This window comes from Leguminivora glycinivorella, chromosome 4 (genome assembly GCF_023078275.1).
Source record: "Leguminivora glycinivorella isolate SPB_JAAS2020 chromosome 4, LegGlyc_1.1, whole genome shotgun sequence".
In the NCBI taxonomy this organism is placed as follows: domain Eukaryota; kingdom Metazoa; phylum Arthropoda; class Insecta; order Lepidoptera; family Tortricidae; genus Leguminivora; species Leguminivora glycinivorella.
The window spans coordinates 27,256,808-27,278,040 of NC_062974.1; the positions used below are offsets into that span (position 1 = coordinate 27,256,808).

General features: G+C 39.1%; 1 protein-coding gene and 1 non-coding gene across 6 annotated transcripts in view; one reads left to right on the forward strand and one right to left on the reverse strand.

Moving 5' to 3' along the window:
• Positions 1 to 21,233, reverse strand: part of LOC125225432 (obscurin) — a 174,448-nt gene that overhangs the window by 71,873 nt on the left and 81,342 nt on the right. For all 5 annotated transcript variants that reach the window (XM_048129162.1, XM_048129159.1, XM_048129161.1 and 2 more), the window contains 2 exons: positions 16,145 to 16,315; positions 15,171 to 15,336 (listed from right to left, as the gene is read on the reverse strand). In XM_048129162.1, the coding sequence (XP_047985119.1) occupies positions 15,171 to 15,336; positions 16,145 to 16,315 (337 nt within the window). The remainder of the gene's footprint in view (positions 1 to 15,170; positions 15,337 to 16,144; positions 16,316 to 21,233) is intronic.
• Positions 20,131 to 20,202, forward strand: Trnat-ugu. The gene has a single exon. It is a non-coding gene; the product is annotated as a tRNA-Thr (tRNA).

The window sequence follows — 21,233 nt, forward strand, 5'->3', positions numbered from 1 at the left end:
TTAACTTGAACTACTTTTTGCAATATACAAATTCAGGATTTGATGGTGACATAACTTTAGGCATTCATAGCAGGTATGCATAGGAAGTCAATGCGTTTAAAACAGCGTATTTCACCGTCAAAGCATGAAACATAACCCAACAGATCGCCGAAACGAATAATCTGTGCAAAAAGCTACAAAACGGCCGTAAAGCTCGCTGGCCGCGGCGCGTACGCACGCTTATAGATCACCTTGACATGATGGAAGCTGCTATCTCGTAATTAGACGCATAACAAACTTTAATAGTGATAACAAGTACCTATGCAAATTTAAGGATTCATGTCTAGAAGTCTCTTAAAATGTACGTATATTGATAAATTATAGAGATAAAATAGTTTTAGAGATAAAAGAGATAGTGAAAGTGAAGAAACTGACTTTAGACGAAAGTAATCCTCAAAATAAAGGGCGAAAGTGGGTCAAGGTCATCAGAAAAATGTTTGAAAGAACCGGCGGGAAACTTGCGAGAACCATGCGAAAACGCCCACACAATGACTAGAAATAAACCAGACGTAATGGTAACACTACACCGCGTATGAAATAGAACAAGTTACTAACGATCTGTCTAAGGCTTTCGATGTGGTTAAGCACTTGGGGTCTGCACTTTCACTCTTCACTTGTTTTGGAACACTTTTAAGCGGGGGTTGAAAAATGAACTTAGAGCATACCTGTGGGGGAGAAAGGGGGGTAACACACAATCACAGACACACACTTCACTCGTCGAGTGGTCGAAGGTCGCTCGCTGGAGCGAGGCGGTCGCGGGAACGGTGTCGTTGCGACTGGTCGGCTGCTGAAACGGCTGCGGGCCGACTAAAGATAGAACGAGGCGAGCATTTCTCCTGTGACGTGGTGCAAGGTCGCAAAACAAACCTTGGGGCATCCTTGCGGGTTCTTGAAGTTCAAAATTCGATAGTAAATATTATGGATAGCGATATTTCATACAACGTAACGGAACGGAATGAGGGCTTTTTTAGCGCTAGGTCTTTTTTAGGGTTTTACCCCTATTGTTTTAAATTTATCAATAAACAGTGGCGGTATTTTGATGATGTTACAATGATCAACGCTTCTTTATTATCTTAAAACATTGTACGAGTTACTAAAAATTAGCTTCGTTGATTTTAATGCTACTGTAAGTAATGTTATTACTTACTTACCGAGTTGATCCCTGAAGTTCAAAATAGCTTATCAGTTATAAAACATTATTTTTAGTTACCAGTGGCGGGGCGACATACAACTCGATTCACTACGGGTTCCCTAAAATTCTCGAGTATCCGTAGAAGTTCATAAAAAACAGATCCCGAAAACCCCCCTGGCTTTATCAACGAAAATTTTCACGCCACGCCACTGTTACCTACTAAACTGTCAACCGCTTCTTCGTTTATTTGGTTAGGAAGGCTGGCGTCTAGACTCGCCGAGTTGAATCTCATTAATTCGAATTCTGCATTTTACTATGAAACTGCATCCATTAGCGACGGGTCGATACGAATTCACTTTTTATTCTAAATGTATGGGAGGCTCGATTCGACGCGGCTCGATTCCACATACCGAAGTGGACGTCTTTAACAGAATATCGACCTAGTAACAGGTTGTAATTTTGGTTCTCCATATTTCTATTTCACTTCGCCGGAGTGGACAGAGAATGTTTTATTGAAGTTTCTGTGGAATACATACATATACATATAATCACGCCTGTATCCCATAAAAGGGTAGGCAAAGCATATGAACAACACTAAGTTTCTGTGCCACTCTTGGCAAAAAGGTGTTAAAATTAAAAGAAATTTAATACAAATTGTGTCTATGGAATAGGTATATTAAATACATGAACATTAGAAATGTGTTATTTCATTCATAGTGACCGTCACGTTTATTTCTTATGGTGTTGTGTTTATTACTTTTTTTAAGTTGACGAGCAATTGCGAAAAAATGCGCGTTCACGAGTATTTTCATCACTGACTCAGCATCCGTGACGACATGCCAACCCATGCTTTAATCCCATTCAAAACACACGTGAGGATCTCGAACACTCGCTATTTTTTATCTCATCATCATCATTTTTCCCTTTTCCCTTTATTTGGGCTCGACGCATCAGTAGATCTTCTTCCATTCCTCTTTATCAGTTGGCATTTCCATACGAATACCTAAATTTCACTTCACTTGTCTTTCACTACCTTTGCATCCATTCACCTTCATTTATTTACCATTCGTTTAACATTTATTATCTCATAACATTCATTAAACTTAAAATGGGGTGAGAAAGAATTGAGAAGCAGCAGAGACGTAATGTTTTCAGTTCCTATTTCGGTTTTTAGTAGTTGCAGTGTATAATTATTTTATTTTTTCTTGTGACTACATCTCAGTTATTATATAAGGAAAACCGGAATTGCTAGAAATAGTTTTATAAAAATTATAAGGCAATCTAAGGTATAAGATGGTCGCACGATAGGTAGTAGACATATATAATAAGGTGCCTATCAGTGGCGGCGCGTGAAAATTTTCGTTGGTAAAACCGGAGGGGTTTTTGGCATCTGTTTTGTATGGACTTCTACAGATACTAGAGAATTTTAGGGAACCCGTTGGGAATCGAGTTGTATCGACGCTCCGCCACTGGTGCCTATGTGTAGGATGATTTACTTTATGATACTGCAATTTGTCTTTTCCTTTGACCTGTGAATTAAATCTGTTTACTTCTAAATTGGTTAAGAGTCACTCTTAGACACAGGTACCTTCGTATTTCTAATATTAGTTGCGATTATGCAATTTCCAGATTTATGAATCAACTTTGGCACAAATAGCGCTTTACGTAAACATCATATTTATTCAGAATTTGTCTTTCGTCCACTTCTATTTATTTAGGTACTTGTCATTTATTATAGTCAACCTCACCGACGGAAACAACATTTTGTTAACAGTCTTATTTTAATTCCTCTCTGTTCTTTCAGTAGGCCTAGCATATGATGGCCGCGAGAGTATGTCGCCGCGAGATAGGTGACACGTCTTCTTCTAACTGTATTAATGACATAAGGACGGGTAGTCTATCTCGCGGCAATCATGTGCTAAACCCTGCAGATGTGAGACTTCATATCTGTTATTTTCTTCCTAGTACAGCTTGGCAGAATAGAATAGAAATGGACTTACTGTTCTCATACAGAAGTGACTCAACAGTTGCCACATGCAATACGGTGTACATTGACGGTAGTGATGTGTAAGTTGCGGAAACTTTCCAAAAAAATCTTAAGTTTCTTGAAAAATTCACGAAACTTTCACGAAAAATAAAGGGAATTTAAATTTATGAAATGGAAAGTTTCCCTCATACAATTGTCCATACAAAGTATAGAAAGTTTGTTTTCCTATGTTAAAATTTCAGAATTTTGGAAACTGTCTGTCTATACAACACATATATCGGTATCAGGGGGCCGATTTTTGAGTCTCACTGTCACTAAAATACCGGTTGAAAATGGTGAATTACCTATTAAATTCAGTGACAATTTTCTGAATTCGAACGACGTGAGACTCAAAAATCGGCCCCCACCGCAACTATTCTGAGCAAACAGTAGATAATGCAAACATTGACCAATTTTTTTAAACTCCTAAAGGCAACTCCCGTCAGACTGCTCTAAATAATTCCGCCTTATTTTGAGAAAGATCAACCTTAATAAGTACATTGTCTTGATATAATATCCTATGTACTGTGTACTTTGTATGTAATGATTAACAAACGAAATCAGAGCAAGTTTCTTGTCTTGTTATTCTGGGTATAACTGCAGACAAGAGTGATTGTGAAAACAAAATCCACCAATAACAGTTCTCGCAATGTAATGTTTTGGTGTCGATGTCAGGGAAAAATGCCAGTAAATTTACTAAATAACATAATTTATGCGTTTCACTGTGTATATGTGGACTGTGGACACTAATATAAGTAAATACATGTACCTGTATGTATAGGTATCTGTATTTAAAGTAAACCTAATATAATTATAAGGAATAAGAAGTGCTAAACCGCATAATATTGACTTGAGACCGGGGCCCATTTCTCAAAACTGATAGTTACAAGTTACAAGCGGAAGTCTTTTTCCAACTTGTCATATTAGACATTGACAACCACTTGTAAATTGTAACTTGTAGCTTCGAGAAATGGGCCCCTGTTATAATAAAACCAAATTATGGTTTAAGTATGTTTAGCACATTCTGCACCCTCTACCTTTGCATAATGATCTCTATTCTAAAGATAATGAAGTTTTTTACGTTATAGACGTTAAACTTTCGTGAGACATTCAAATATTTGATCAATATACAGTTGTACTCACGTAATTATACTTTTCAGTACAGATGGTGTTTTTTTACGCACTAGTGCGAGAAGTGGCTCATTATATGTGAGGTCGAAACTTCGGAGGGTCATCTGTACTGAAAAACGTCGTACGATACACGTGCTAAAAGGAAATTCGTAACTCGTGTCGATTTAAAACACTCCCTTCGGTCGTGTTTTAATTTATCGCCACTCGTTTCGAACTTCCTTTTTTACGCACTTGTATCGTAATGTAATGTACTTGTATCGCGACTGTTGCGACACGTTTCGGGTATAGGCATATAGGAGTGCTTGGTTTCTTCATTCTTGGTATCGATTAATTTGATATTAAAGGCAAAAAGGGACAAACCAGCCATTTTATTTTATTTTCTTATAAGAGTGAGTAAAGTTACCCTTTATACAGCATTTTTGTCAGTTGGCTCTATTCCCTAAAGTAAATGCAGAGGTTTTCTCTCGACATATAAGTATGCCACAAACGTTGGCTCATCTTTGGAATTCCGCACTGACCTTGCCAACAAATTCACTCATTAGGCTAGTATTAATATTACTGTTTTTGTCTTAAAAAACGTATTTTTTTTATTTTGATTTCCAAGCAAAACATGTTATGATTTTGCATTAATTTTGGCTTTTGTAATTACGTTCTTGGATAATATTTCGATGTTAGTTGTTATGTACACTGTACCTAAAGACATTTTCAATAACCCCGAATATCTATCACACTGCTAGATGACACCAAAATTATTATTGCCTTATCAACGATCATGACGAGTACTATCTCTTTCATTAAATTTTCTGACATTTTCATAATAATCATTTTACGTACAGTGAAATCTCTACTTTTGAATAAACAATAGACGCTTTCTGAACTCAAAGCTATAATTCAAACGAGCCATAGATAAACAACTGGAAGACCAGAACAGTATATCAGGTATCGTCGGTGAGAATGCCAAATCCGTTATGTGCTCGATTTTTTATTGACAAATAGTTACCTAGCAACAAAATACATAAAGTGTTATTTACTTTACTAAATCGCGCACATGAGGGATTTGGCATTCTCAACGACGGTATGTCTCTAAAGCAATTTTGACATCTAAATATATAAAAGAAGAAGCTGACTGACTGACTGACTGACTGACTGACTGACTGACTGACTGACTGACTGACTGACTGACATATCAACGCACAGCCGAAACCGCTGGTCCTAGAGATTTCAAATTTGGCACGTAGGTTCCTTATGTAGTGTAGAGGAGCACTAAGAAAGGATTTTCCAAAATTCACCTCCTAAGGGGGTCAAATGGGGGTTCAAAGTTTGTATGGGGAAACAAGATTAGTTTGACTATTTTATTCGAAAATTCACAGGAAGATTCCTTAAGACATATGACTAAATACGTGTTTCAGGTTTTTTGAAAATTTAACCCCTAAAAGGGTGAAAAGGGGGTGATAAAGTCAAAAAATCAATATGGGTATCGTTTTTATGGTTTATCGGGTCGCTGATCACGATAAATACAACGTTTTTAAAATCTAACGAGGCGGAAGTGAAATACCTTCTCCCCTGTTGTGGTGCAATGGGGTTTAAATATCAAAAATATATATAAAAGATCATATTGACTGACTGACTGACATATCAACGCACAGCCGAAATCGCTGGTCCTAGAGATGTCAAATTTGGCACGTAGGTTCCCTATATAGTGTAGAGGAGCACTAAGAAAGAATTTTTCAAAATTCGCCTCCTAAGGGACTCAAATGGAGGTTCAAAGTTTGTATGGGGAAACAAGATTAGTTTGACTATTTTATACGAAACTTCACAGGAGGATTCCTAAAGACATATGACTAAATACATGTTTCAGGTTTTTTGAAAATTTGACCCCTAAAAGGGTGCAAAGGGGGTAAAGTCAAAAACACAATATGGGTATCGTTTTTATGGTTTATCGGGTCGCTGATTACGATAAATACAACGATTTTAAAATCTAATGAGGTGGAAAATAAATTTTCGCCCCTGTTGTAGTGCAATAGGGTTAAAATATCCAAAATAGCCATAAGAGGAGCATTAAGACAGGATTTTTCAAAGTTCACCTCCTAGCATGATAATTTGACAAGGGCAAGGACAGGGACAGGGACAGGGACAGGGACAGGAACGGGATAGGCATTTATTTATTTATTTACTTACAGTATACAATTGTACCTTAACAGCTAAGGCCACAGCGGCACAAATTGTTATCGATAATACTTATACATCCAGTACACAAGTATATTTTACAAAATTATCTTAATTAATAGTGATACTACTTACAGGCATCTCTCTCTCAATCACCTTCTTACATTCAATCATCAATCGTCCAATTGCACTAGCGAACAAATCACACTCCGGGTATGCTTCTAGCACGGAGTTGAGCAGTGCGTGCGCGCGCGCGACCGGCGCCTGCGCGTGCGCCCGTGTGCGTGTGCATAGGGTTAGGGATAGGGATAGGGATAGGGATGGGGATAGGGATAGGGATAGAGATAAGGATAGGTATAGATAGGGATAGGGATAGAAATAGGGATAGGAATAGGGGACGGGGACGGGGATAGGGATAGGGGTAGGGATAGGGATAGGGATAGGGATAGGGATAGGGATAGGGATAGGGATAGGGATAGGGAAAGGGAAAGGGATAGGGATAGGGATAGGGATAGGGATAGGGATAGGGATAGGGATAGGGATAGGGATAGGGATAGGGATAGGGATAGGGATAGGGATAGGGATAGGGATAGGGATAGGGATAGGGATAGGGATAGGGATAGGGATAGGGATAGGGATAGGGATAGGGATAGGGATAGGGATAGGGATAGGGATAGGGATAGGGATAGGGATAGGGATAGGGATAGGGATAGGGATAGGGATAGGGATAGGGATAGGGATAGGGATAGGGATAGGGATAGGGATAGGGATAGGGATAGGGATAGGGATAGGGATAGGGATAGGGATAGGGATAGGGATAGGGATAGGGATAGGGATAGGGATAGGGATAGGGATAGGGATAGGGATAGGGATAGGGATAGGGATAGGGATAGGGATAGGGATAGGGATAGGGATAGGGATAGGGATAGGGATAGGGATAGGGATAGGGATAGGGATAGGGATAGGGATAGGGATAGGGATAGGGATAGGGATAGGGATAGGGATAGGGATAGGGATAGGGATAGGGATAGGGATAGGGATAGGGATAGGGATAGGGATAGGGATAGGGATAGGGATAGGGATAGGGATAGGGATAGGGATAGGGATAGGGATAGGGATAGGGATAGGGATAGGGATAGGGATAGGGATAGGGATAGGGATAGGGATAGGGATAGGGATAGGGATAGGGATAGGGATAGGGATAGGGATAGGGATAGGGATAGGGATAGGGATAGGGATAGGGATAGGGATAGGGATAGGGATAGGGATAGGGATAGGGATAGGGATAGGGGAGGGACGGGACGGGGACGGGGACGAGGACAAGGACAGAGATAGGGACGGGGATAAGAATAGGGATTGGGGTCGGAATAATCGGCCGGCAATCAATACCTAGGCAGTGTTAAAAGACAGGTGGCTCAGTGGGAAGGGATTAGTAAGTAGGCATCGGCGAGTATCCTGCATCCGTGATAACTATTATATTCAATGTGCTGTAAGAAGATCGTTGTTTGCTTGCCTTTTATATGTTTACTTATGTTTGCAATAAGTATAAGCAAAATGGAAAAAATTGTAAGCGATAATGCAAGGAAGTACTTTTTACCCTACCGACCATAGCGTAGAGATACTGGATTGTATGAAGTTTCCCCAGTATAAATATTTATATAGGTAAAATACATACATATTCGTACCTACTACCTACGCTGTGGTCGCTGTGTAACAATTCTACAACCATTGCAAGAATTTCTTTTAAAACAATAGTAATATGTGTAAGTTACAGTCAGCCAAAAAGCAGTGTAAGGTTCTTGGCTGACCGTACAGCAAATAGATCAGTTACAATGGCCCCCCAGTCGAGAATTGCCCCGCTTTACCTTAATCGAAATACAGACAGATGTACCTACAAAGAAACCTACGGATCCAAATGAAAATCTTATTTTTTGTAAACGTTTCAATAAGAATACTTTTATTACGCGGGCGAAGCCGCGGGTAAAAGCTAGTTATCCATAAGTAACATTAAACTACAGCGTTCAAGACTGTCATAAGTAATTAAGACTCCAAAGAGTCCAAGGTTTTGGAAAATCATCCTCCGCTCCAGTGTTCTGCGAACTGCAAGCAAGCCAAGAGCGCGCTAATATTATCGTGTTTACCGGCGATTGCCCCCGATATGATCATGTGTGACGCGATCTAGGGCTGCTACGGATTAATGAACATTAATATTTGAATAGTCATGCCGAGAATTGTTGAAGCGGATTCTCCGTATAGACGGATAAAGTCTAAGAAAAAAACGTACCTCAAAGCCCTAGAGAAAAAGGTACGGTGGCCTAAATGGCGTTACACTTTTGGGAAACGCTCGGCTAGATGATGCTAATATTAATATTTGACATTTTAACACATATCAAGCTAAGAATATGGACCAAATTGTCAAAACTGAGGTTCAAACGTTTTAAGCTTGTGTCGAGAGATGGCAGTCTATGCACCTTGATTACACATCTTACTTTGACAGTAACTATCTAGAATACTCGATCCTCTTTGCCTCCGGCATCAGTATTAGGATTAGGACCGAGGCAAATAAAGGCCTCCGCCTTACAGAAGACCGCAGCCAAATAGCACTAAACCCTACTCATAGTGTTGTGTTCCTGCCGGTGAGTAAGGCTGCCAGAGCTCAACGAGGGTGCCGGGTGCTGACGACGGGAGGACTTACGGAACTAATTTGTTCCGTCTATTGTCCTTTGAGTCGTCGGCAACCCAAACCCTCCTTTGAACTTGTACACTCCTTTTTGCTGTGTACTTATACTTAACACAGCAAAGGGGAGTGTACAAGTTTCTAATGGGGTGGCAACGCGCATGACACTCTTTGAGTTGCAGGCGTCCATAGGTTACGGTGACCGCTTTCCATCAGGCGGGCCGTATGCTTGTTTGCCACCGGCGTAGTATTAAAAAAAAGGGCATGTCTTTATAAACGAAGCAGGTGATAACAACGAGGCATGTTGGCACCCCTGACAGCCGTCATTTGCCGCGGCATTACAACTATTCTAGTGTTGGCCCGCTGCCGGCCCGGCGCCCAAGCTTGTCTATACCAACTATCCGAATGTGTTCCGAAGTTGAAAAGTCTTACGTTGAATGCACTAGTTTTCGAAATTGCTTTATAATGGGATGATTATAAGGTTTGAGTTTTAACATCCGAGAATTTAAACAGGGTAAGAATTTGCGTGGAATATAGATTCGATTGAAAAATTTTCGATTTAAATAAAATGAAATGAAATGAATGAAATGAAATAAAATTTATTCGAAACAACACGTTATATCTTTTCAGTTGCATAAGTGGTAAATGTACAAATTGTTGTTCCAAAAAGGATGCCACTCAGCATGTGTTGGAGCACATAGTGCCACGACGCTGATTTTCAGTGGACCCTTAGAATTAAGTATTGGCAGGGTGCAAAGCGGGTGGAGGGGGTAGCTAAAACGATCACAGCGCTCACTACGGCCAAAATTGACATCTTAGTCGCTGACTTGCGCTGTCAAATCCATATTGCAGTAAACATTTTCATGTCGTTTTTGAGATAAATTTAATACGGGCCCAGTAAAATTTGTTATGGCGAATTGTAATAACTCCAAGAAAAGTAGCGACTAAATTCTAGCTATTTCCAAGACTGTGGTGGAAACGAAACCACCGTTTAAGTGAATAGTTGCCGTAAGAAGAAAAGTGTCGTCCAATCTCTGAAGTTTTACTTAAAGTGCGTAATCATTTGATACAAGTATTGAATTGAATTTACGGTGAATTTATAGTGCAAATTTTATTGGAGGTAGAATAGCCGACGTGGAAGCCAATCCCAGTTATGTTCGAAAATCATTTTATTTGTTTCCTCATCTGTGCTCCTGTTTACAAATCGAAACGGATTGACGAAAATGCGTAAATATCGAGGTTTCAATGGGAAGAAGAAACACGGTAACAATAGAAGCAGAAGCAGTCCATCCACTGAAGGCTTATCACATTTTAAATAAAATTCCTGAGAACTTATTTCATCGCATTCATGATTGTATTTGATGTGATATCTGGTAAACCTCCAATATTTTCAAGTAAATAAAACAAGTTTTTGTAATGTATATTATAATTAAACGTTATTATAGCCATCTTGTTTTTATTTTACAATAAACCCTGTACCCTGCAATGATATTTATAATACCTATATTATAGTTAGCCTATAAAAATGACAGGAGAGCAGTGAACTGATCAACTATTTCAAAAGCCAATGATTTATTTATACTTTATTGTACATAGGTATAAATGGTGGAATAATGTCTTCAATCTGTAGAAAATGCCCAGCTAGCACCAATTTATTGCCTTTATTCATCGTCTCAGGTTGGAAAATGATTTCGTGAGCGATGGCACGAAACCCCGTTTTAGTCACCAGTTTGTTAATTTCTCACTGAAAACAACGATTTTAATGTTATTGGCGATAATGTTGTAACCACCATCGTCCAAAATTGTCTAATGTAGTAAACTAGCACAAGATTTCATTACTTTTTTTCACAATGTTTACTTACTTCTCGCTTCACAGCGGCTACAATATTGTCACTGTCACGTGGCGTTGTCGTCGCGCACGGTCCCAATATGATTATATGATAAGAAAAAAAAGATTGGATTCAATAAAACATTGGTAGGTTTTATTCTAAATTAAAATACATTTTTGATGTCAAAATACGAGCTCAAAAATAACGAATTTCAATAAGCAGCAACCGTTATTATGACATGCCCTTAGCGAAGTTTGGAGACCTAGTAATAATTATATTGATTCAACGATCATTGTCCCGATAGTCGTTTCAGCGAACGGTCTCATAGCGAAGAGTCTCGACCAACATCTTAAGAGACTCTCGCTCGGTGGTTGGATCAAGGGTCAGATGCAGAAGGCGGTGATTTTGGACACAGCACGGATAGTCCGACGGTTCCTCTCTCTGCAGCCCTAACCACCGGCAGCTTGGGCCCTGCCCCGCTGCTGGCGGCACCCTAGGTTAGGTTTTTTATAATATGTTTATATTTTTTTATTGTTTTGTAAGTGGTTTTGTATTTTACTTTTATATTCGTATTATAAATAACCTAGCCTAAGATTTGAAAGAAATAAAGAGGAATAATATTAATCAAATGAGACCAAGCCAATTTGGCAGTCATTTTTGCAGCAATGACTTTTTGGTAATTATTAGTCATAATGTATATTTCAGTTAATGTATGTATGTATGTAGGTATTTGTTGTAGTTTTGAAAGTAGCACCGCCTACAATTTTTCTGTTTTGCCTGCAGTTTGACTATTTAGTAGGGAATGCCTTATGGAATTATGTTCGCCTTTTGTACTATGAGGTCTTCTTTTGTGCAATAAAGGTAATATATAAATAATTACACCGTTTAAAATAACACTTGCGCAGTATCATAAAAAATCATGTTTTTAAACTTCCTACAAGTACAAATAAGATAAACGAATTTGTCTGTGTTTCATGTATAACTTGAGCAAAGGCTGGCATGGATGCTGAAAGTTTAAACGTTCTCACTGTAAACCTTTAAGCTGATCTCGCGCGCCATCTCTGAAAACGCAACGGTGCTACTAAGACAAATCTAATTTCACTATTAAGCTCAAGTTTGTGACGGCGAATTCAGTGGTGTGGGTATTTTCAGTAGCTACTCTCTCGATCACGCCAGATGGCGCGATAAATACGTTCATGAAGGTATTTGATATAGTACAACGTTGGTTTTGTAGATGGCGACACGAGAGCATTTCTAATTTTAACCCCGCCATGAGCGTCTGTACCCTTTTCCTCTTTAGCAACGTGCTCCATTTTCCTCGTATAGATGGTGCTACTATGCGTAGTAGTAAGAAAACAATGAAGTAAACAGGTATCTAAAAGATGACGACGATTTTTCATAGATGGCAGCAGTAGTTCATGTTAGCCACTGTGCCCACTGTGTAGTGGTTTTGACATACTTTACTATTTGTTTTTATATTAATCCCTACCGCTTCTTTCCGCCTCGCCCTACGCGACAACATTTCCATCGCCATCATTTAGATGGCTGGCAGTCCTCAACTGTGCGTTTCTCTAGAAACTTCCTGCCCCGCACAACTAAACTGTGATGGAATGAATTGTCGCCTGCGGTATTTCCGGACCGATACTACCTTCAAATCTTCAAGAAAAGAGCGTACACCCATCTTAAAGGCCGGCAACGCACCTCCAACACCTCTGGTGTTTCGGGTGTCCATGGGCGGCGGTGATCGCTTACCATCAGGCGACCTGTCTGCTTGTTTGCGTCCTATCCCATAAAAAAAACATTTTTATATTACCATCACCATATCATTCCATGCCATACAATTTCCATACCATTTGACAATAACAATGAGTTTCAATTACTCAAATATTTCGTAAAATTAAGCATACCTGGGCCCATCCAATATGAGAAACGTTGGTAAAATCAAATTCAAATTGGATTTCCTTTTGTTTAAATGAACGCGAACGCGAAATATTGTCAGCGATTATACCTAACATCATGCATCATGATTCACGGTTATTTTCATTAGACTTATACTGACCGGGATATAGACCGTGATCACGGTCTATATCCCGGTCAATATAAGTCTAATCATGCATCATTATTGAGGTTGACATTTATTTTTAATAACGCTGCCGGTGTGATGGGGATATTTGAACCAATTACGATTCGGGACGGTTTTACTCAGCTTAAGTTATTATTTAATTAATTTACATATGACGAAGCCTGTTGCGGATGTCATCATTGGTTTGATCGACGAAACATGTTGTTGATATGGATTTGTGGCCACCTGACGAAGACTGTGTTGCGGATGAATCTTCAAAAGGGAATAGTGTTAGTGTTTTTATTTTAATGTTGGCGCCTGTGTGGTGACGGGTTAAGAATTTCACCACCCCGTTTCTTTCCGTGGGTGTCGTAGAAGGCGACTATGGGATATGGGTTAAATTGTGGCGTAGGCGAGAGGCTGGCAACCTGTCACTGCAATGTCACAGTTTCGTTTTCTTTCAACCCCTTATTTGCCAAGAGTGGCACTGAAGCTTTAGTAGTTTCATGTGTTCTGCCTACCCCTTTATGGGATACAGGCGTGATTGTATGTTGTTGTTGTTGTTGGAGGGCTGTAATTTTTGTATATTGTTATTTTACCCTAATAAATAAAGATTAAATGACCTAAACATTAAAATGTCACAGTGTTTCCAGTGGTTCTGGCATCCGTCCGGTAAACGGAGTACGCTGGTTCGATTTCAGCTCAGAACACTTAGAGGTCTTGGTCACTTTTTCTTTGTATATGACATTTATTTAATAACATAATAGTAGTGCGACTACTTAAAAAAATACAACTTAAAATATTTTCTATGAAAATAATCGAATTTGTTCGTAGAGTAGGTTCTAAAAGACCTTTTTAATTTTTTTTATTATAAATGGGCTTACTTTTGGCCACAGACTAGCCAGAGGCAAAGAAGTAGCCTACGACGGATTGAGCTCGTCCAGAAGATGCCTGTTCACTCTTGGTTTGAAGGTCGCCGGGTTATATGAGCACGGAAATAAAGCCGCCGGCAAGGAATTGCACTCCTTGGCAGTGCGCATATGAAAAGAAGAAGCAAATTAATGTTATCTGGTTTTTATCTTAAGAATTTTATTATATTAGTATAAGAATTTTAAGCTGTATTTGCATGCATGTGCTTTCTTTCTAGCAAAAAATAAAAAAGCATAAAGCGCTTCGTGTGAATCTGACCAAAGAGGATGGAGTATTATAGAGAGTTATTGTCGAAGTAAAATTTGTATCACAGTGCATAGACTGCCATCTCTTGACACAATACATGCTTAAAACTTTTTAACCTCAGTTTTGACAATTTGGCCCATATTCTTAGCTTGATATGTTTTAAAATGTCAAATATTAATATTAGCGCCACCTAGCTGAGCGTACCCCAAAGGTGTAATGCCATCTAGGCCACCGTACCTTTTTCTGTATGGTAGTGAGGTACGTTTTTTTCTTAGACTTTATCTGTCTATACGGAGTTATACAGGGTGGAAAAATCGAATGCCACATGGATGGCAACTACCTTAAATATTGTAAATAGCACATTTTTGTAAGGGAGACTTTCCTTTGTTTTTAAAAACAATAAATTCTGCATTTAAGGATTTATGAAAAATCGCTTGCTTCAGTCGGGAGTCGAACCGGTCAAATGTGACAAAAAATAACGTGCCGTATTTTATGATGCAGATTGAAACGTTCATTTATCTCTAAATAATAAATACAATCAGAATAACGGAAGGCCATGAAAATTTCTTCTTAATCGCGGTGCATTTCACGTGACGGGTGAGATCAAATTTAAAAGGTAATTGTTAGTTTTCATGGCCTTCCGTTATTCTGATTGTATTTGTTATTTAGAGAAAAATTAACCTTACCAGTAACCCTTTCAATCTGCATCATAAAATACGGCACGTTATTTTTTGTCACATTTGACCGGTTCGAGTCCCGACCGAGGCAAGCGATTTTTCATAAATCCTTACATGCAGAATTTATTGTTTTTAAAAACGAAGGAAAGTCTCGCTTACACAAAATGTGCTATTTACAATATTTAAGGTAGTTGCCATTGCCATCCATGTGGCATTCGATTTTTCCACCCTGTATATGTGTTTGATCTGACTAACCTGGAAGTACTTGGCCACGTCAGGATCGTTGGCGAGCAGGTGCTGCGCCCGCGGCTCGTCGCGGCAGTACGCGACGTGCTTGTCGAATTCCCGCTCCATGCGCAGGAGGGCGCGCCCGAGCATGCGGGGCTCGCTCGCGTAGTATTTGATGCCTTCTAGGAGGATCCTGGCGGAGGAAATATTTGTTAGCTAATGGTGCTGATTATTGAATTATTTATTATTACATAGGTACATACAATCACGCGTTTCCCAGAGGGGTAGGCAGAGATCACGAATTTCCATTTACTACGATCCTGACAAACCACTTTCGCTTCACACACTTTCATAATGCACACGCTCAATGGTTTCGAGTACTTCTGACGTGCAATATTTCCCCGAATTGATCAGAAAGAAAAGTTAGCTTAGGTCTTCCACTTCCGACTGACCCTTCCACTCTTTTTTCATATACTTTCTTCGTTAATTCCTCTCATCCGCCCTCTCTACATGCCCGAGCCACCTTAACATACCCATCTCAATCCTTGTCACCACATCTATATCCACTCCACACTTCTCTCTTATCACGCTATTTCTGATCCTATCACTCAACTTCACACCTATTCTATTATTACTACTATTCTATTCGTTGAGCCTGTTGAAAGGCAAGAGGATGAATACATGGCATTTTATTTAAAAAAAAATCAAACCATCTCACAAGCTGACTTTCAAAATCTTTTAGGGCGGTCATTCATAAGTTCATAACAAAGAGGATCGATTGTATAGATAATTATTCTCAAAGGAAAATGACTGTGCAGTCACAATGCCCAGACTGCAAGCTCTTGACACAGGATTAAAGCTTTTGAAACTCAGGTTTGACAATTTGGCTCATATTCTGAACTTAATATGTCCATCTCCGGTTAAAATAAGCGTTTTCGATCCTTGAGCTCTTTCTTCCAGAAGGATCCAGTGTATCAAAAAGAAATAACTCAGGTACTTACGTATTATGGAACTCAGCAATCTGCCTAAAGTTGGAGAACAAGAGCTCCCTGTTGTCGAACACTGGTTTGGGTGTGGTCGCCTTGTCCATCGGCCGCATGTACTGAGAGACCACTTGTTGGATGTCTCGGCCGAATTCCTCTTCTGTCTCGATCAGTTCGCGGACCACGGCTCTGGAAGAAATACATTTTGGATTAAGACTTAATCCGTACTATAAATGGGAAAGTGTGTGTGTCTGTTTGTTTGTCCGTCTTTCACGGCAAAACGGAGCGACGAACTGACGTGATTTTTTAGGTGGAGATAGTTAAAGGGATGGAGAGTGACATAGGCTACTTTTTGTCTCTTTCTAACGCGAGCGAAGCCGCGGGCAAGAGCTAGTAGTAAAGAATTTAATTTGTTAATGGACAACTAGTATGGCGGGTTTTGTGATCCTAAATATAGTGTCCGACCGCAGTATCGGTTTCCCTGCAAAAACGGCTTATTTCGTGAACATAAACAAGATAAATTACACATTATAACAAAACAGAAACGAATGAAGTACCACGAAATGGCCTCATCTCAACGTGTTGCTGGTGATTTCAGCGCTGATCCTCCTATTAGACCATCAAGTGAGAAAAATTAAGGTAACAGACATAAGAAGATCAGTCAAATGATACCTATTTATTTATTTTTGTTGGCTATAACTTGAGCTACAAATATGTGCTACTTTGGGAAGTGTATAATGTAACCAATAACAAGTGTTTTACCAAATACGAGTAGAACCTCGTTCGTTTTCAATATAAATATGGAAAACTCCAGCACCATCAGCTGCAAATGTGTCAGGTTATGCTGAAAAAATGTGTTAGTATAAGTCGAAAGGTAGTTTTATGCCAGTTTTGAATTCTCAGTAAAAAAAAACATTACTAACAGCAAAGAGGATCGAGTATTATAGAGAGTTACTGTAAAAGTAAAATGTGTAATCACAGTGTTACTTTAATAGACAGCCATCTCTCGACACAGGCTTAAAACTTGTAAACCTCAGTTTTGCCAAATTGGCCCATATTCTTAGCTTGATATGTGTTAAAATGTGAAATATTAATATTAGCGCCATCTAGCCGAGCACCCCCAAAGGTGTATCGCCACCTAGGTCACCGTGCCTTTTTCTGTATGGTTTTGGGGTACGTTATTTCTTAGAGGAAAGAAGAAAGGGAAAGAAGACACCATAGCGAAACGTCGCAATCGGTTGGAAGCTTCCCTTGTCAGATGTGTGGCAAAATGTGTCGCTCTCGCATAGGTCTCTTTAGTCATCAAAAGCGATGTCTTTCGGACATTGCACCATAAATCGTCTGAAATAGACGCTAAGGCCATATATATATATATTTCTTAGACTCTGTCTATACGGAGTTACATATGTCTTTGCTAACAGGGATTCTGAATATCATTGGCATTATATTTTTAACTTTATTTATGTTTAAAGCGTAATTATTTTTATTAATAGGAACGCTATGAAGGGATATTAATAACTACAGATACATTTTCGTAGAATGCGATGACGTTTTTCTAGTGACATAGTTCCGTTCATTGACGCGTGTCTACATTTCGAAATAGGGATAGTGTGGGAGCAATATTTATTGTAGGTAGCTAATAAGTAGCCAATAACTTCGCGTATTATGAAATGCTTCTGACGCGGTGATAATTTTATTACTTTATATTTGGTCTGCTCTATTTTCTACAAAGTATGAGTGTTAAATTAATATGATCTTGTCTTAAATTAGATATGTATGAGTGCCAGCTCAATGTCCACCACAGTTCCCATCCCACAAATATTTAATGAACACTATGATCATTTACATCCGTTGCCTTTGATATGTTTTCCTTTTGTAAATAGTTTTTTTAACTTATAGTTTTTTCATAATGGCACAGTATAATAAAGAGTACTATGGTACAGTATAGCCACTCCCGCTCCCCGCTGAAAGTGCGCCACCCTCTCTCGGTTAGGTACCTCACAGTTACCGCCTGTCAAAAACGTGAACAGTCGACCTGTCGTAGCTCATACAAGCATAGTACGCGTTCACTTACACGAGCATTGAATGTGTGCTATTTAGGAACGCGCCTCTTTCATATATTTCATCGCCAGTGTCCGAGATGTGATAATGGTGGTTAGTAACTACTATTACCACTGGTTACACACCCTAATACTGGATCCCTGTATCCTACGTTTGTGACTCTATAACAGAGATCATCATTTGAAATTAAATTTTATGAAGTAATTTACTCCGAAACAACACACCTTGGCAGTTTTAACAATGGTCAATGTGTACAATTTGTTGTTCTTTTTTTTTTTATACAACGTCGGTGGCAAACAAGTATACGGTCCGCCTAATGTAAAGCGGTCACCGTAACCTATGGACGCCTGCAACTCAAACAGTGTCACATGCGCGTTGCCACCCCATTAGAAACTTGTACACTCCCTTTTGCTGTGTTACGTACAATCGTACGTGTACGTGTACCTACGTGTTCTAAAGAGGATGTCACTCAGGATGTATCGGAGCACACTTTCTTCTTCAGGATTCTGGATAAAAAAACGTGGTTCATAGGTTGGCAGTGAGAATTTTGACCGCGGTCCACGATTTGTGGACCTCAGCTCTAGTATTAACGACATCATAAATAAGTAAAACATTTATACAACAGTACTAATTTACGGCGGCGACACCAGTTTTTGGAATAACCCACCTCATTTCAAGCGAATCAAATGCAATTTGCGTCGCAAATAAATCACAATCTGTCCTATTACCGTCCAACTGCCAAAGTGCACACAATGTGTTGGCCATAACCTGTGACAGTAACGGAGTGTTAAGTGGGATTTGGACAAATTGCGACACCGTGTGACTAAATGAAGTGGGTACATATATTTGGCACGGTTTGGCACTTTGCACAGTCTACTAGACTTAGGTAATAAATATTAGTTGTGCAGATATGTAATGTTACATTGCATTGGTCTGAACGTGCACTACACAAATTGTACACTACAAAGTTATGGCGCTAAACCACACCTCTGACACTGGCGATCAAATATATGAATGAGGCGCGTTCCTAGCACACAGTCTAAGCTCGTGTAGGTGAACGCGTACTATGCTTGTATGAGTGAAATATGACAGGTCGAGTGTTCGCGGTTTTGACTACTTTTGACAGGCGGTAACTGTGAGGTAACCGAGAGAAGGTGGGCGCCACTTTCAGCGGGGAGCGGGAGTGGCCATACCATACGTGTTGTGGCATACATTTACGGTACCCGAAACAGATATCTCTTTTTAACCGACTTCAAAAAAGGAGGAGGTTCTCAATTCGACTGTTTTTTTTTTAGTTTACAAACAGTCAGTCTACTCTCACAGTATTTTTTATGTTATTTGATATTTTTATAAGTTTTTGTTCACAAAATCAATAGTTATTTGTTTTACAAAGGGGCAAAGTAGTTGTTTAACCGCTCGTGCCAATATTGATACCCGAGCAAGCGAAAGATTCCAATATTGAACCGCGAGCGTAGCGAGTGGTTCAAAAAGTGGAATCTTGAGCGTTGCGAGGGTTTCAAGGCACGTAGGTTAAACAAACTTTGCCACCGAGTGAAACACAAAATTTTTCACCACACCAACACGAACAAAATACTGACTATAAAACATCAAACTACATCAAATCCAGCAATCTATTCAATGTTTATGATTTAAAATAATTGATTGTACGTAAAATCTACCAGCTAGCTCAAGATATCAAGTTAAAATTTGTATGAAAATACTTTGCACTCTTGTGGATAAAATGCAATTTTGCTATCCGTTTTTGAATAGCAAAATTGATCTTTACCAGTTGGTGTGGTGAAAATTATTTTATTGAATATTACCCTATAGGTACCGTAATCCTGTAAAGGATTCATATATTGCTCGCCCTTAGAGTTGGTCAAAAGGCGCCAAGCCTTATCAGAGATAACATACACTAGAGAAATTTCGTCACGTACTACGGCGGGCGGGTGGTCTAGTGGTATGGATGTCAGCCGTGTAAGCTGAAGACCTGGGTTCGATTCCCGGCTCGGCCACCAGTGGGCCTTGTCGTTTTTTCTTTCGTGTATGATAGGTATATATTCCAATTTATAATATTCGTATTCTTTGAAAACATGTTATCTTGAGATTAGTTGAATAAGGAAAGAAAGATAATTCCAGAATTAACATGATCATTGAGCACCTAACTGGCTTGCAAGACCATAGCGTTAATTTGAAATCTGAAAATTTTAATTATTTGTCTCAAAAATGTTAATCTGAATCAAAGAATATAATACTAGTTGGTATAATACTGAGAATATAATACAGAGAGTGCTCTGAATCCAAAAGCAGCCCTCAATCTGGATTCCATTAACATTAAGGTCAACATCAAACAGTGTAAGAAAGTCATACTTGTCACATCACACGATCGACATGTGTCGGTTGCTTTGTGGTGTGTTGACTCAGTTGACTGCTTTAAGCCTGCCCTGGTTTGTAATAGCCTTGTAAGAAACATGTTTAAATATTTCCGTGTGTTATTGGACTTCTTAGAATGGACACAAATGCAGTGTAGGTGGAAAATATTCTGGACTGCTAACAAAGAAAGCTTTGCATCCTAATTCAAGAAATCAGAAGAAACAATATCTGGGCGACCGAGCTTCGCTCGGTTCTATTTATTATATCACGTCTTTAGATACAATATTCTTATAAATACAAAAGATATATAAATATTTCTGGCTGGGATGGTCGATCTTATAATATGTGCTTGCGAACATTAGACCGACCTCTTATACGCCCAGCCGATGCACGGTCGGCGAAATTAACGACCATATTTTGCGTCTACTAACGTGAATTAAAAACGCATGAAAACTCGAAAATTCGCGTTTTACGGGATCTAAGGCTAAGCTAGATCGATTTTTCACCCCCGAAAACCCCCACATAACAAATTTCATCGAAATCGTTAGAGCGGTTTCAGAGATGGTCGGTATATGCATATAAATAAATAACTATTACAAGAATTGCTCGTTTAAAGGAATCAGAAGAAACAGTCAAATATTTTGTAAATATAAGGTATCAAAGAAAAAACCAT